This window comes from Vigna angularis, chromosome 11, assembly GCF_016808095.1.
Source record: "Vigna angularis cultivar LongXiaoDou No.4 chromosome 11, ASM1680809v1, whole genome shotgun sequence".
NCBI lineage: Eukaryota > Viridiplantae > Streptophyta > Magnoliopsida > Fabales > Fabaceae > Vigna > Vigna angularis.
In genome coordinates, this window is record NC_068980.1 from 4,550,589 (window position 1) to 4,565,091 (window position 14,503).

Here is a 14,503-nt window from a genome sequence, read left to right on the forward strand (position 1 = left end):
TGACTTTTTCATCATCACTGAATTCTACTAAATGAGTTTTCAAAAGTTAGATATATCAATTAAATAATATATTTGATCTCTTTTCCTATAATTATAAAAATTAAAAAAATCTATGAAAATCATCTTAAAGTATTAAAAAAATGAAATTAGTAATTATTATGCTTAATAAATTTAAATAAAAAAATAATTCTTACATATAATGATTCATGTTTATTTCACTTTACATTCATCTTATTATACTTTCGAACGTGAAATTAAAAAATATATATCATATTTTAACAGACAAGAATAAAAGGAAAAATACACATAATTTTGTTCAGATGGTCATTAGATGAATAACTATTAGTTCTGACCATGTATACGTTTTAATTTATGTTCATCATTTCCTTACCAATTTGCACATAATCCATAAAAAAAAACTACACTCAGTAGAAATCAGACTCAATACACCTCACACAAAATTATAACTTAGGTAAGTGATATATAGATTCAATATTATATCATGAATCTTAAATCAATCACATGTAAGAAAGAACTTTTCTTTTGTGGTAAAAACAAAATGTTGTTGGTTTATATTTATTAGTTGTATCTTGGACGTGTAAAAGGTGTTTTCTTTTCTTAATTCTCTTTCTTTGCTCACATGATTGATATTTTGCTTCTTTCAGTTACTCCATTAATGCTGCAACTTTGGTGGTGACTGCTACCATACGTTTTTTTTCCTTTATAAAATGAACCTTGTAAAAATACGTAATCATAATTATTAATTAAAAATTACTGCTCTAATCTCACCATTAACGACAAGTGTTTCAAGAACATTTGAATTATACATATTAATATTCTAATAAAAACATCTAAAAACTCTTAATTTCCTAATGATATTTGTTTGGATTATTCGAGAAGCAGAGAATTTGATTAAATTTTTTAATTAATGATGGTAATTACGTGGTGAAGAAGGTGATGGAACTAAATTTGGGTATGAGGAATACTAATTAAAAAGGTCTTTTTCCAAAAGAAAGAAAAGAGTGGCATGAGATGTGAAGCATCATACCTTGTTCCTTCACTGTCATCTTCTCTAAATCAATTAGGTCGGTCACTATGGCCTTTCGTTTCTCCAACCTCTATTTCATTTTAATTCACACAAATATTTTAAACAAGTTATAAATTTAAGTTTATCATCTCATAACATAAAATTTTAATTCAATCTTTTAATTTCTTAATCTCACATCATTATTAAGATTTTATTATAACTTTTATTCAATATCATAATAGTACTTTTTATTTCTATATTTGTAACAATAATTCAATATTTTTTATTATTATTTTAGACTTAAATGTGATTTTCATATTTCTTTTAAAATTCAATGTGATACTTCTGTTATATTAACATTAACATCATTATTCATATTTTACTCATAGGATTAAACAATAAATATGTAAAATAAATAAATGAATGATTGTGTCACTGAATGTTAGGTCATTATATTCTAAACGACCGTTACGGATGTATATATTAAACTCTATGCTTTGACATACCATATTATAATTATACTTATAATAAGATTTAATACAATTATCAGTTTTAAAGTTTTGGATTGAATATGTTTTTAATTTTTTAACTTTTACACAAAATTAGAATTAGTTTGTTTTTAAAATTATATAGATTTAGTTATTTTAACCAAATTTTTTATTTAATATTTTATACGTGTTTCTAAGTTGACATTAAAATAAAAATATTCCAACCTTATAAATAATTCAAATATTTTTTAAATTAATAACTAAATTAAATTAAAATTTGGAAGAACAATTATTTTTAATTTTCATTAAAAGATAAAGAAATAAATATATTTAACTCTAAATTTATTATAATAGAGTTTATGACGTAAATAATGATCTAATATGAGAATTATTGGGAATGTTGGGTGTAGTCTATAAGAGGCAATGAAAGTTGTAGTTGTTGCCTATAATAACTAAAGTGACAATAGCAGTGGGAGAAAGTTAAGGGTATTATTCATTTCTTTTATTTTGATTGCTTCAAAACCACAAGTATTCCTAGGAAAACCACAACTCAACAATAATTATTTATGTCAAGTTCCCTCTTTTATAAGTTACTTTTAATTCAATACATACAAACAATTAAACATTAACCTTATTGTAAAATTATTTATATTATTATGTACCAAATTAAAATATACTGACTATTGTGATATTTATAAATGGTTTTTACTTTAAAACAATAGTATAGAATTAATTTACTAGAAATGATTTTTCAGAAAAAGCGTTATTAATTTGATAGCATTTAAACCTTTTTTAGAATGTATTATATTATGTTTTAGCTCGTCAGTAAAATTTATAATATTGAGATGTTACTCTTTTATGTTATGATAAGTTATTGTAAATTATGATAAATAAGTAACTCAACACCGTAAGAAAATACCTAATCAATTTATAAATTAAATATTATAGGTATTTACAATAGTTTTGAGGTTTGTGAATTGAAAAAAGTCTCAAATATTAGCTATCAAAGAAAACAGTGTTTAATTTGTTCTTTTGATGATACTAGAAATCAATTTAGTGGCTAATTTACAAAAATAAATTATAATTTTTTATTTATGATAGAGATTGCTTTATATATCAATAATTTTTAATTTATAAATTGTTATCTGGTCACTGTAACAATTGATTATTGTTTGGTTTTGGAATTGGTTGTTATTTAATGATTTTATCATAAGGAAACTTTTTATTAATAGTACACTTTATTTTAACTAATAAACAACATTACATTTTGATTGCATCAATATTATTATGCATATACTCATCAAATTATATTGCAAACTTTAGAGTGAAATTTAAGGATAAAAAAAGCATATATCATGATGTATATGTAAGAGTGTCATTTAATATTATTATTTTAATATATTGATTTGAAACTTGTCATAGTTTATTACCTTATATAAGACACTGTAAATCAAACTCATAAATAAGAAAAAAATATAAGGAATAAACAAATTAAAGTTAGTTAATACGACTTATGTGGATAGACTTATTATAAGTTGAATAAAAAATTATGGATTAAATAGATTGATTCATTTATCCATCGCAACTTTGATGCAAGTAACACAGAAAATAAATGTAAGGTTACAATGAACGTATAATTAATTATTGTTAGAAGTAGATTTTAAGTCTAACTTAACCCCACAAAATCGGGATGTGAGGCTTTCAACAATTGTAAATAGACTATGAGACGTTCGTGAAAGAGATTAGAGAAAAAGTAAGAGAAGAGACAAAGATAACTATACCCATAAAATCAAATATAAAGAATCTAAATGAAAGTTTATGCATTTTATTTTAAAATTATAAATTAACTTTTTTTTTAGAAGACAAGTAGATTGCAAATCAACTTACGCTAGTTCATATCAAACTTTTATAATCAACAAAATAATTAACTTTTCAATATGACCTAATGCAAACACGTAATAAAATAGGTTGCATGAGTTATTACAATTCATTGTTGAACGTCTAAAAGGTATATATATATTACTTTTCTCTTGTTTAAAATAAAACATGTATCCATCAAACAAGAAAAAATACATTTAATTAAAAATTGGTAACCATTCGATTATTGGTTATTCGTTTAAAAATTGATTAAAAAAATACAAAAATTGAATTTTCAAAATCTATATAAATTAAAACAGAAAAATAACTTAAAAAAAATTAAAATACCACATAATGTATATAATTAAATCAAAGAAGTGTTGGTGTATCTCATTGATGCAAATCTATTTGAGGGTTTTTTTTGGGAATATTTGAGATTATAATTTTCTATTGAGACCGCATTTATGGGGAAAGAGTAGTATGAAATAAGAGTGTCAAAGCTCATCTCATTTTCATGGCAGAAGAAAGCTCTAGAATCATTAAATACAATTATTGTTAATTTATTTCAAAGTTTTTGTCCTCTTCTCCACAGTACCAATTCTGTTCATTACCATCCACATCAATTAATAATAGTTTTGAAATTTGTTTATTTTACAACTGTTTTAGTTTAAAATGTTTATTATTTTATTATTAGGTTTTAATTTTTGAATGAAAAATCTCAAGCGAGTTTTTTTTTTTTTTAATTAAATTTTAATTTTTAAAAAATTGATTTAGTTAGGTTATCTTTATTAATATTGCATCAACAGTAATAAAGATACGTAATTTGTTGGTTCGTAATTTTTTTTTCTAACGAAAGATTGTTCATGTGTTAGGTTTAGGATGTACCACATAATATTGGTAACAGTAGTGTCACATTTAATTGTTATATTTATATTTTTATTTAATTCACTCTTATAAATTAAATTTTTCACATAAATATTATAGTAATATTTTCATTTATTTAAATTTTTATTTTAATATATATTTATATGTAGATATATTAAAAAACATTTAGTCAAATCATACTTTATTTTTAACAATAATAAACATATATTATGTCAGAACCGTTAAAATTCAGTGTGAGTGAAAGCTAGGTGTTAATGAAAATCAAAAAGTGGAAGACAAGTGTAGGCAGCAGAGTGATCGATCGGTTTTTGACAGTAGTATAAAAATCAAACTTTAAAATTTCATGCCATTTTTCTGCATGCACCATTCTCTTCAACCTTCACAATTCTTCATGTTCTCCTCTTTCTCTCTACAATCTTCTTCTTCTCTCTACAAAATCTTACCTTTTTCTTCTTCTGATCATCATTCAGGCATCGCCTAAGTCTTCCTGGTGTTAAGGGTTTCAATTTGCACTGATCAAGTTGTTGGTTTGAACTGGTAAGTTCATTCTTCTCTTAGCACGGTTGTTTTCTGTCACATGCAAACCAAGATTCAGGATGCATGAGATTATCATCTTCTTCTATGAAATTCTGATAGCAGTTCTGGTTTTTTATTTGGTTTAGTTTCGTAAACCAAAAAACTCTAAGTGTATAAGATTAGTAGTGGTGAACCAGATACTGCAATCGTGAGCGTTCGGCTGAGTTTAGAGGTAAGGGAAGCTTGTAATTTAATTATAATTCTCTGTTTTGAATGTTGGCATGTATGTTTGATGTTTTGTTTAGTTATTTGGCTTATATGAATTATCAATGTTGTTGTATGATTGTCTGTATGTGAGTGATGGATATACATGGTGCAAACTGGGTATGAATAGGATCTGAGTTTCAATATGCAGCATTCTGCGTGATTCTGTAATTGTCACCGAGAGTCATTCGTGACCGTTCGGTTTCCATTGGGCATTCGGTCTGGACTGGATTCTCCTTCTGTAGAGAATTTCAGTTAATGACCGATCGATTTTCTATTATTATACTTGTATATAAGCGTTCGGTATATGTATAGTTTCCTATTTATACTTCGCAATCAGCTTAGTTAAGGTATTCAATAATACTTAAAATTTTTTAAATATTATACTTATCCTCTGTTGAAATAAGTTATATGTAATTGTAATTAGAATATATTTCTTCATTGTATAAGTTCAGTAGTGCTCGGTCTTGAATCAAGCGCTCGGTCTCGTCATAATCCTCAATTATGTACTTATATTTGAAACTAGGAGTGTTAGGCCCAACTCAGTAGTGTTCAGTTAAAGTTTGTAGTGTTAGGTTTAAGTTCTTAGGTTTAGGTTAAAAGCTTTCATGATTTTTGGTTAAGTCTAATTATATGTATTTCGTACATTCTTGGAGTTCTGTCTAGTAAAGATCATTCGGTCATAACTGTTGAGTATCGAGTAAACGTTCTGTATTACCATAAGTGTTCGGCTTATGATGAATCTTACCTAGTATGGACCGTTCGGTCCTATTCTGTGGATTAGTGAAAGATCGCTCGGTCTTACACTAAGCGTTCGGTTATGTTAGTCTAAAAAGTATTCTCTTGTTCGGTCTTGCTTCTAAGATGAAGGTTATTTCTTTCAGTTTTGTTCTAAGATGGGATCTTGTTTTCTGGGTTCGGTTTGAATGTATTGATAATGAAGTATGATGGTATTTAAAATGTGATATGAATGGAATAGTATGAATATGAAGGAGTATTCCAGGGAGGAATATTTCAGGATGGATTATTGAATGGTAAAGTATGAATGTGGTTATGCTTAGCTGGCGTTTATCCTAATATTCTGTGATTACTCATTCTCAAGTAGAGAGGAGTAAATCATGTGTGAGAATGGCAGGAGGTCCTAGTCCACAAGGTGAACTTGGGCGAGGTATAACTGACTAACATCGGGTGGCAGCTGTTGAGGGCATCTCAGCTACTGCATCACTCGGGTGCAAAAACGTCGTAGCTACACAGAATTCATGCAGCCCGAACAGTCATAGTAAAGTGGTCGGTTATTGCATGTATTGCTATATGGTTATGGTTGGAAATGTATGATTGGTTGTTGCATGATTGACCTATTGATTTATGTCAGATTTATGTGAATTATATGTTTTACTGAATTAATTAAATTACATAAGCTTACCCTACTTTCCTGTCTTGTCTTGTTGTCCGTCCAGTTATTCTTCCTGTTGCAATGATTATTTTGTGGATGTGAGCAGAAGGGGACGAGTGTTTGCTGGAAGAGGCTTTGGAAGAAGTGGAAGTTAAAGCTGAACCTTAATACCGTTCGGTCGTTAGAACTAGTTTTATTTTTTATAACTGTTCGGTGTAAGCATAGTTTTGGAATCGTTCGGTCTAGTCCTTCGTTTTGTAAAATTTAAATTATGGAGTATTATTGTAAGGCCGTTCGGCCATAAACGTACCCTCTTTCTCTCAGAAGTGAATTGTACTATTGTTAAGTGTGAGTATTCTATGATATGATTTTAAGCTATATTTTTGGGATGTTAATATTAAGTTATAACAATAATAATAATAATTAAATATATTTTTATTTTTTTTTATTGTATATTTTTTCTTTCAATTATATAATAAAATGGATTTTGAAATTTAATATTTTAAAGAGTAAGAACTGTTACATTATTAATTCATAATTTTTATAAGATTACAAAATAATTTATTTGAATGAAATCTAATAAGTATATAATAAAAATATTAATATAATATTTATAAAAATAATAAATTTGGTTTTAATTTAAAATAATTCTATTTTAAGAAAAATGTAAGATTAAATTAAATGAAAAAATATTAAAATTAAATTGAATATAATTTAATTACACGTAACACGTACTATAAACACGTGATTAAATTTAAAAAAATAAATAAAAGAAAATATTTTTTTTTAAATTACAAATTAACACGTGAAAAATGTATTTAATATTATTGGTATAATATTAACAAAATATTTGAATTAAGACTTAACTAAAAAACATAAAGAAACTTACTTGAAATTTTTTAACAAAAATTGAGATAAAAAAATGAATTAAAGCTTATTATTATGAATGTGATAGTTTTAGAAGTAGAGGAAGAAGATGAATCATCTTAAACCTAAAAGAGTTTGGTGATGATGTATATCTATACTAAGAGAAGATGGAGATTGGGTTTAATGATGTTTCCTTAATCTGTTTCAAGTAAAAAACATGAAAAGTACTTTCCCCTTCTCAGAAAAGAACAAAGAGTGGCCAGAGTTTCTTACAGACAAAATTCACAGGAAATGCGTGAATGGAAAGAAATTAGGTTAATAATCCCCAAAACAACCTCAAATGGCTACCCTCTTCACCGCCCTTCCTCCTCATCCCACGTCTCAACCTTCACTGCTACACGTAGTACATTGACTGATAGGTTATAAAGTAATTAAATAAAAATACGATTTTTAAAAAAATAAAACTGATTTTAAGGTTATGAAAAAATTATGTTAATTAGATATTCTGATGGCATGGATGATGGGTATAAAAGTGTAGAAATACTGGTACGTGAATAATGCAAATGGTGAGAGCGTAGTGGAGAAAAAAGAAGTGTGTGTGGGTGAGTGAGAGCGGGACATACTCCTACTTTGTTCATAAATGTTTCGATTTTCTCTGTAACCCCATTCAAGCATTTTTTTTTCCATTCTGAATTTACGAACAGGCGCACTAAGCAATGACAAAGTGATAGTACTACTACTACTAATAGTAGTATTGTATTCTGATTAGTTCCGACTTGTTGCTTTGCTTTGTCACCACGAAATGAGTGCTCAACAAAAAGAAACGGAAAATCATGACACGCTTTCGTCCAATCCAACGGTTTCTCTTCCAATTCACATGCTACATACATACTATCTTTTGCCTTTAACTGCTTCTTCCCTTGTATTTTAGGAGCACCCAACATTCAATTCAATTCCGTCTTCTTGTGTTTGTAGGTGGGTGATACAATGGGGGTAACCGGTGAAACCTCGCATGGAAACAATCACTGGAAGCCAGAGAAAATTCAGTTGGAAATACCGACCACAACATCGGAAGACTGTTGTCGGGATTTTGTTGGAATAAGGATGCCACTCACGCCAAGTCCAACTCCTAGTCAGAAGAAAGTGAATTTTCTTGTGACTTCTCGCTCTGTGGATGCTCCCAGACCTTCTTCTTCTTCGGCTTCGAGAGGCAAATCATCCATGAGAAACATCTTGCCGAGGTTTGGCTTCAAGAATCGTCAATCGCTTGATGTCGAAAAGGCTGTTACCGCAGCTTCGGAAGCTTCTTTTTCTGGCCATCAAGAAAAGTCCTCCATCGCTAGATCAGTGTCTCTCACCAAGATATTCACTCCTAAGATTAATAGAACGTCTTCGTTACCGATAGAAGAAATTGGACGTGCAGACGTAGAATCTGCTCTGGCTGGAACTCTTGCTGCTTCTCCATACGTAAGATTTCATGCCTGTAGCAATTAAGTTTTAAAATCACAATTTAATTAATTTCCATCTTGTCTTTTTTATGGCAGAATTTGACATAACGATTTCATTATTTGCTATATTTCTTCTACTGAAATTAAAATTAGTGTTGAGTGGAGACTTATAATAATCAGGGTAATTTTTTTTTAGATTTAAACTGTATGAACAGAAAAATAGGAACGATGAACACCGAATTTTTAAACGATTATATTTACTTCTACTCTTTTTTTTTTGTCAATAGCTCGGTGCTTCTTCCTTTTCTCCGCTTTTTCTGATAAATTACTATTATGCTAGGTTAATTTTTGCAGAACATGTAGGTAAATTTTTTAGTTTATAATGAAAAATTGATGAAACTCCACTGTTAACCATTTTGACTGGGACATGGTGTACCGAGTAATCATTTCCCTTCTTTTTCTTCTGTCACTTATTTCTGGTATGAAATTGTGGCCGAGTGATACATCACATAAATGTGCTTTAATCTGTGTGGTCCTTTAGCAGGGAAGAGAGACGCAGGGGATGATAGCTCGTTCTCGTTCAGTGCCTGTCAATGGCAAAGAAAAAGGCATAAGGAGAATGGATTCAGTTTTCCGCATCATTCCTTCCACTCCTCGCGTACATGAAGTCAATCAATCAACAAAGGATTCTGGTATATTGTTCTTTTTAACATAAACAATTTTGATATAAAAAAATTTACATTTCATATAAAATTATTTTCCTTTTTTTCAATTCCTCTAAGTTTCATTTCTAAATCTAGAACAAACTGTTTCCAAACCTACATGCACTTGGTAACTTGAATGTCTTTCTTGGCTTAGACAATGGTGGTGGTGAAGATATCGGTCAAGAGGAAGCGGTGTGCAGAATTTGTCTGGTTGATCTATGTGAAGGAGGTGAGACATTAAAGATGGAATGCAGCTGCAAAGGTGAACTGGCTCTGGCTCACCAAGAATGTGCTGTTAAATGGTTTAGTATCAAGGGTAACAAGACCTGTGATGTGTGCAAGGAGGAAGTTCGGAACCTCCCTGTCACTCTCTTACGGATCCGAAGTGTTCAAACCCAGAATACTGGAGTAAGGTCCGAGCAGGGAGATGATTACAGGCATGTCTTCCTATTTTCTTATATAAACACTGGTTACCACAAGTGAGTCATGCAAGCACGTTTCAATTGTGAGCTAAATGGATACCAATACAATAGAATGTTATGGCAAACCTGTTTATAGAATCATACTATATATGTTGAAATAATGAACTTGGATGCCATCTCAAAACTTTTCATAGGGTTTGGACATCCAGTGATGACTTTGTGCATGAATAATCTATTTTACAGTTTTACTTTCATACGATTAAATTCAGATCCCGGACTTGTGTCTTAGTTGTAGGCTCGTTCCTAGCAATCTCTAGTTCAAATTGCAACTTTCGTGCTCAAGAAGCTTTTAGAATATTATTTTGCAATCAATATTTTCCTTGGGGTTCTGCAGCCAATACTGTGTTCAGTCTTAAAAGTTACCGATGGAATAGAATGTTCTTCTTGTTGTGTCTTTCTTGGTACTATAAATTACTGTTACACAGAACAATTCTTAATTTGTCTGTTCAATTCGACAGGGTTTGGCAGGAACTCCCAGTGCTCGTTATTGTCAGCATGCTTGCCTACTTTTGTTTCCTTGAGCAGCTGTTGGTAAGAATAGAAGTCCTACCATATGATTCAACACTATCAAAGTTATACATTATAGTCTTAAGGTATTGAACTTCTGCAGGTTGGAAAAATGGGAACCAGGGCAATTTTCGTCTCTCTTCCATTTTCATGTGTACTAGGCCTACTCTCCTCCGTAACATCAACGACCATGGGTAGGTTCACAAAACATACTTGACAAACATTGTCAAGATACTCGTCTGTGAAATTCATCACTGTCGTCCTAGTTTATTTTCAGAATATTGCGTGGTTTGGTTTCACCAACAGGCAAATCCTAACTTAAATTTTGTGTTCCAGTGAAGAGCAAGTTCATCTGGTTATATGCATCTGTCCAATTTCTTTCGGTGGTCCTATTCGCTCATATATTTTACCCCTTGGTAAGATTTTGATACCTGCAAAATTGTTACTGCTAAATTTTCACAGTAAAAAAAGATTGGTGACATTATTTTGAGAAATAAATAGTTAAATGGATCATTGAGGGTTGGTTCAGATATTAATTTGATGTGTGAACTTCAGGTTGGTAAGCATGCGGTTTTGTCGATCCTTCTTGCTACATTTGCCGGGTTTGGTGTTGTGATGAGTGGAAGTTCAATTGTTTTGGAGATTAGTAGATGGAGAAGAAGATGGCAAACTTTATCACAGCAGCAGCGTGGTTCTTCAGGATGACACAAGAAGGACTATCAAATAACTAAGGGTTTTACTTCAGTGTACATGTGCACCAGACTTCAATGTACAGCTTATATATTGTCGCAATACAGAATAACTTAGGACTTCAATTTCTCTTGCAGTGGAATAACTTTCCTTTATTTTTCTGCATCAAATAACTGATTATATTACACCTTCTATCACTTCTTTACTCCACAATCATAGTAAAAGACTCCAACACTCTCCACCACTACACCACACTGTCGTCATTGCAGAGAAAGAAAAAGAGAGAAATGCAGAAAGAAAGCTCTTTTAGGAGTACATTTTCTGTAAGGATGTTTCTAAAAATTCATTTTGGAAGATATTATATGCTTTCCAAAAATTTGTTCCAAATATTCTATTCCAAAATATCTTTTTCGAAATACATTTAAATCGTTCCAAAAATTCTGTTCTGAAAATTTTATTCTAAAGTTCTGTTTTAAATATTGGAAAAGACCATTTTAACAACTTTTTTTGACAATAAATTATATATTATAAAAAAATTATAAAAAAAATTGTTAAAAAAACATTTTTCTTCTAAACTTATTCTAAAAATCTCGAAACATAAAAAAAAATTAAAAAAAACATTTTTCTTCTGGAAATTCTAAAAAACTTATTCTAGAAAATCACCTAAACATATATTCTGAAAGTTAGTTTCACGGAAAGTAAAATTGTCATTTTGAAAACTTTAGCAGGTGCGCAAAGAAATTGTGGGAGTGCAGAAAGTAAAAGCCTTGGCGGCATTGTGATTTGTATGACTTACCCAAACCTGTTTTTCAATTTTCCTGAGCTAGAGGGACGTTCAAAAAGTAAAAGGGTTCTATATTTTGACACGATAAGAGGTAAGAGAACAACTTTCTTTTAAAACATATGTAATGTTAACATCTCATTCTATAACAAGTTGTCTAAAACCTTTAATATAAGTTCATTAATATGATAATAATAAAAATTCTAATATCCATATCACATAAAAGAATCCGGAATCCTCTATGTTACAGAAAAAGACATTTAATGGTATCAACAATTTTTAACCTCAAAGACAATGACATACTTAAAGATTTGAAAGAATCTTTATGTTGGTTCTAATTTCAATTTCCATAAAAAAAAAACTTTTCATGTTAATTTTAGTTTTAACTTACATCAAAGTATTTTATGTTAGTTATGATTTTAATAGCAGAAAAAATATTTATTGATTAAAAATCGACATAAATTACGCGCTTAATAAACTTGAACATTTTTTTGAATCTTTTATTTTGTTAAATTTTGTACACTCGAATATTTTATTTTAGAATAACTCTCAAGACTAAGCTCCTGCATTCATTCTAAACTTACTTAAATCTCAACTAGAGATTTCACTTTGAATCACAACATAGGACATCACCATGTATCCTCTCTAGGATCATGGAATTACATCCATTAATCATACTTTGAACTTTACACTTTGAAATCACCAACTTACACTTTGAAATACAACATACATCAATAACCAATGATATTACATAACACAACTTCAACTTACTTCATACAACACTCAATGTTTCATTTAGAACAACTTAAGATCAAAAGAAAAGTGAACTAGAACTGAACCCATCGCACAGCGCACACATTCGCATAGCGAAAATAGAGGCTTCTCGCACAGCGACATAGCTCGTTGTGCGAATCCTCAGACAGAGACCCAACCCTCTAAACCATTCGCATAGCGGTTAGACTCGCTATGCGAATAAACCGCGACTTGAATCAGCCCCCAAACCCCTCGCATAGCGTCCTAGTTCGTTATGCAAGAACCTCAGACAATGGCTCGTGCTTCTTAAGCACTCGCATAGCGAAATCCATTCGTTGTTCGAATTAAAAGAATAATAGTTCCAGACCCCAACCAGTAGCAGTGCGACTTGATTCGCCATGCGAATCATCAAACAGAGAGCAACCCTCTCAATCCATTCGCACAACGCACCCATTCGATGTGCGAATGCCTTGGCAGAGAGCACCTCTCCAAGGTGACTCGCTATGCGAAACCATTCGCACAACGAGTCTGCATAATCTGCAGAATTATGCAACTCAACCACAACTTACCAATTCTACTCAATTTTCCCAACTTTTAACACTCCTAGATTGTCGTACAAACTTAATTAAACTTAGCTAAGTGATTCTAAACCTTCCTAACATCAATCTAAAGTGTTTATGCACCAAATCCTATTCTAAAACCTCAATTTCATCAACTTAGAGACTCCAATTCCAATTTACCACTTTGAACCTCTTTTTTGACCATTTTTATGACTCAAACAAGTCACATATGACTTATCTAGACAGCCCCAACAGACCCTAACAGCACTTGACCTCTAATACTCAAATTCACTACTTCATTTCCTCTAAATTGACTTTAAACAAGCACAGTTCACTTCACTTCCTACCTCATCACTACCGCAACACATTACTCACATCAACTACCTCCAACATGCACAATTACAACATTTAGATTCATACAAAACAGTTCATCATCATCACACTACAGTTTCACAAATCCACCATTTCAATACATTCAATTCACTTTACCCTAAAAACTAACAATTGAGTCCTAAACAATAAAATACTACCACATTCAACATATATACAGGTCATACAACAAATTAAAACAGTAGCTAACTCCCCTTACCCAAGAGATAACAGTCTCACTCACAGTGATACACCGACAATTGCCTTGCAACGCAAGGAAACTCAACAGAAACCTACAACTCACCAATTGGTGACAGAGAACAGCTCTTAGAACCTAAATTGAGCTAGAAAATTGAAGGAAGAACTGCTAACCACATGCAAGACAGAAACGTTGCATGCTCATAGTCCAAAATACACGAATAAAAGGGGAAAACGACTTACCAGCTGAGGAACACGAAATTGATCGGTCAAGATCGAAGCCCTCAATGCCAAGATCGCCTAGACACCAACTCAGCAGTGAGATATGGTAGAGAGAAGTCAGAGAACTCAGAGGAATAGTGTTCTAGAGAGACGAAGTGTTCTTAGAATAATGAGACGTGTTTATAAAATCCTATTTATATTATAAGATTATTTTAAAGTAAAATAATCTGTCTCATTATTTTAATACACCTATATGCTCTAATACTCTATTTTCTAGGTCCTTACAAGTTCTAATTTCAATTTCCATAAAAAAAACTTTTTATGTTAATTTTAGTTTTAACTTACATCAAAGTATTTTATGTTAGTTATGATTTTAATAGCAGAGAAAATATTTATTGATTAAAAATCGACATAAATTACGCGCTTAATAAATTTGTATATTTTTCTGAATCTTTTATTTTGTTAAATTTTGTACACTCGAACAACAATAAT

The 14,503-nt window shown here is 30.5% G+C and overlaps 1 protein-coding gene across 2 annotated transcripts; it reads left to right on the plus strand.

The window, feature by feature from the left end:
- The first annotated feature begins 7,804 nt into the window (after positions 1 to 7,804).
- Positions 7,805 to 11,322, plus strand: LOC108332464 (uncharacterized). Of its 2 annotated transcripts, none has more exons than XM_017567734.2 (8): positions 7,805 to 8,156; positions 8,273 to 8,764; positions 9,287 to 9,437; positions 9,604 to 9,886; positions 10,390 to 10,462; positions 10,542 to 10,632; positions 10,775 to 10,854; positions 10,994 to 11,322. In XM_017567734.2, the coding sequence occupies exons 1-8, from the start codon at positions 8,100 to 8,102 to the stop codon at positions 11,141 to 11,143; spliced, it is 1,377 nt and encodes a 458-aa protein (XP_017423223.1). In that variant the 5' UTR covers positions 7,805 to 8,099; the 3' UTR covers positions 11,144 to 11,322. The 2 variants fall into 2 exon arrangements, with proteins under 2 accessions (XP_017423223.1, XP_017423224.1); XM_017567735.2 differs by having other exon boundaries at positions 7,810 to 8,156; positions 9,290 to 9,437.
- The last annotated feature ends 3,181 nt before the right edge of the window (positions 11,323 to 14,503 follow it).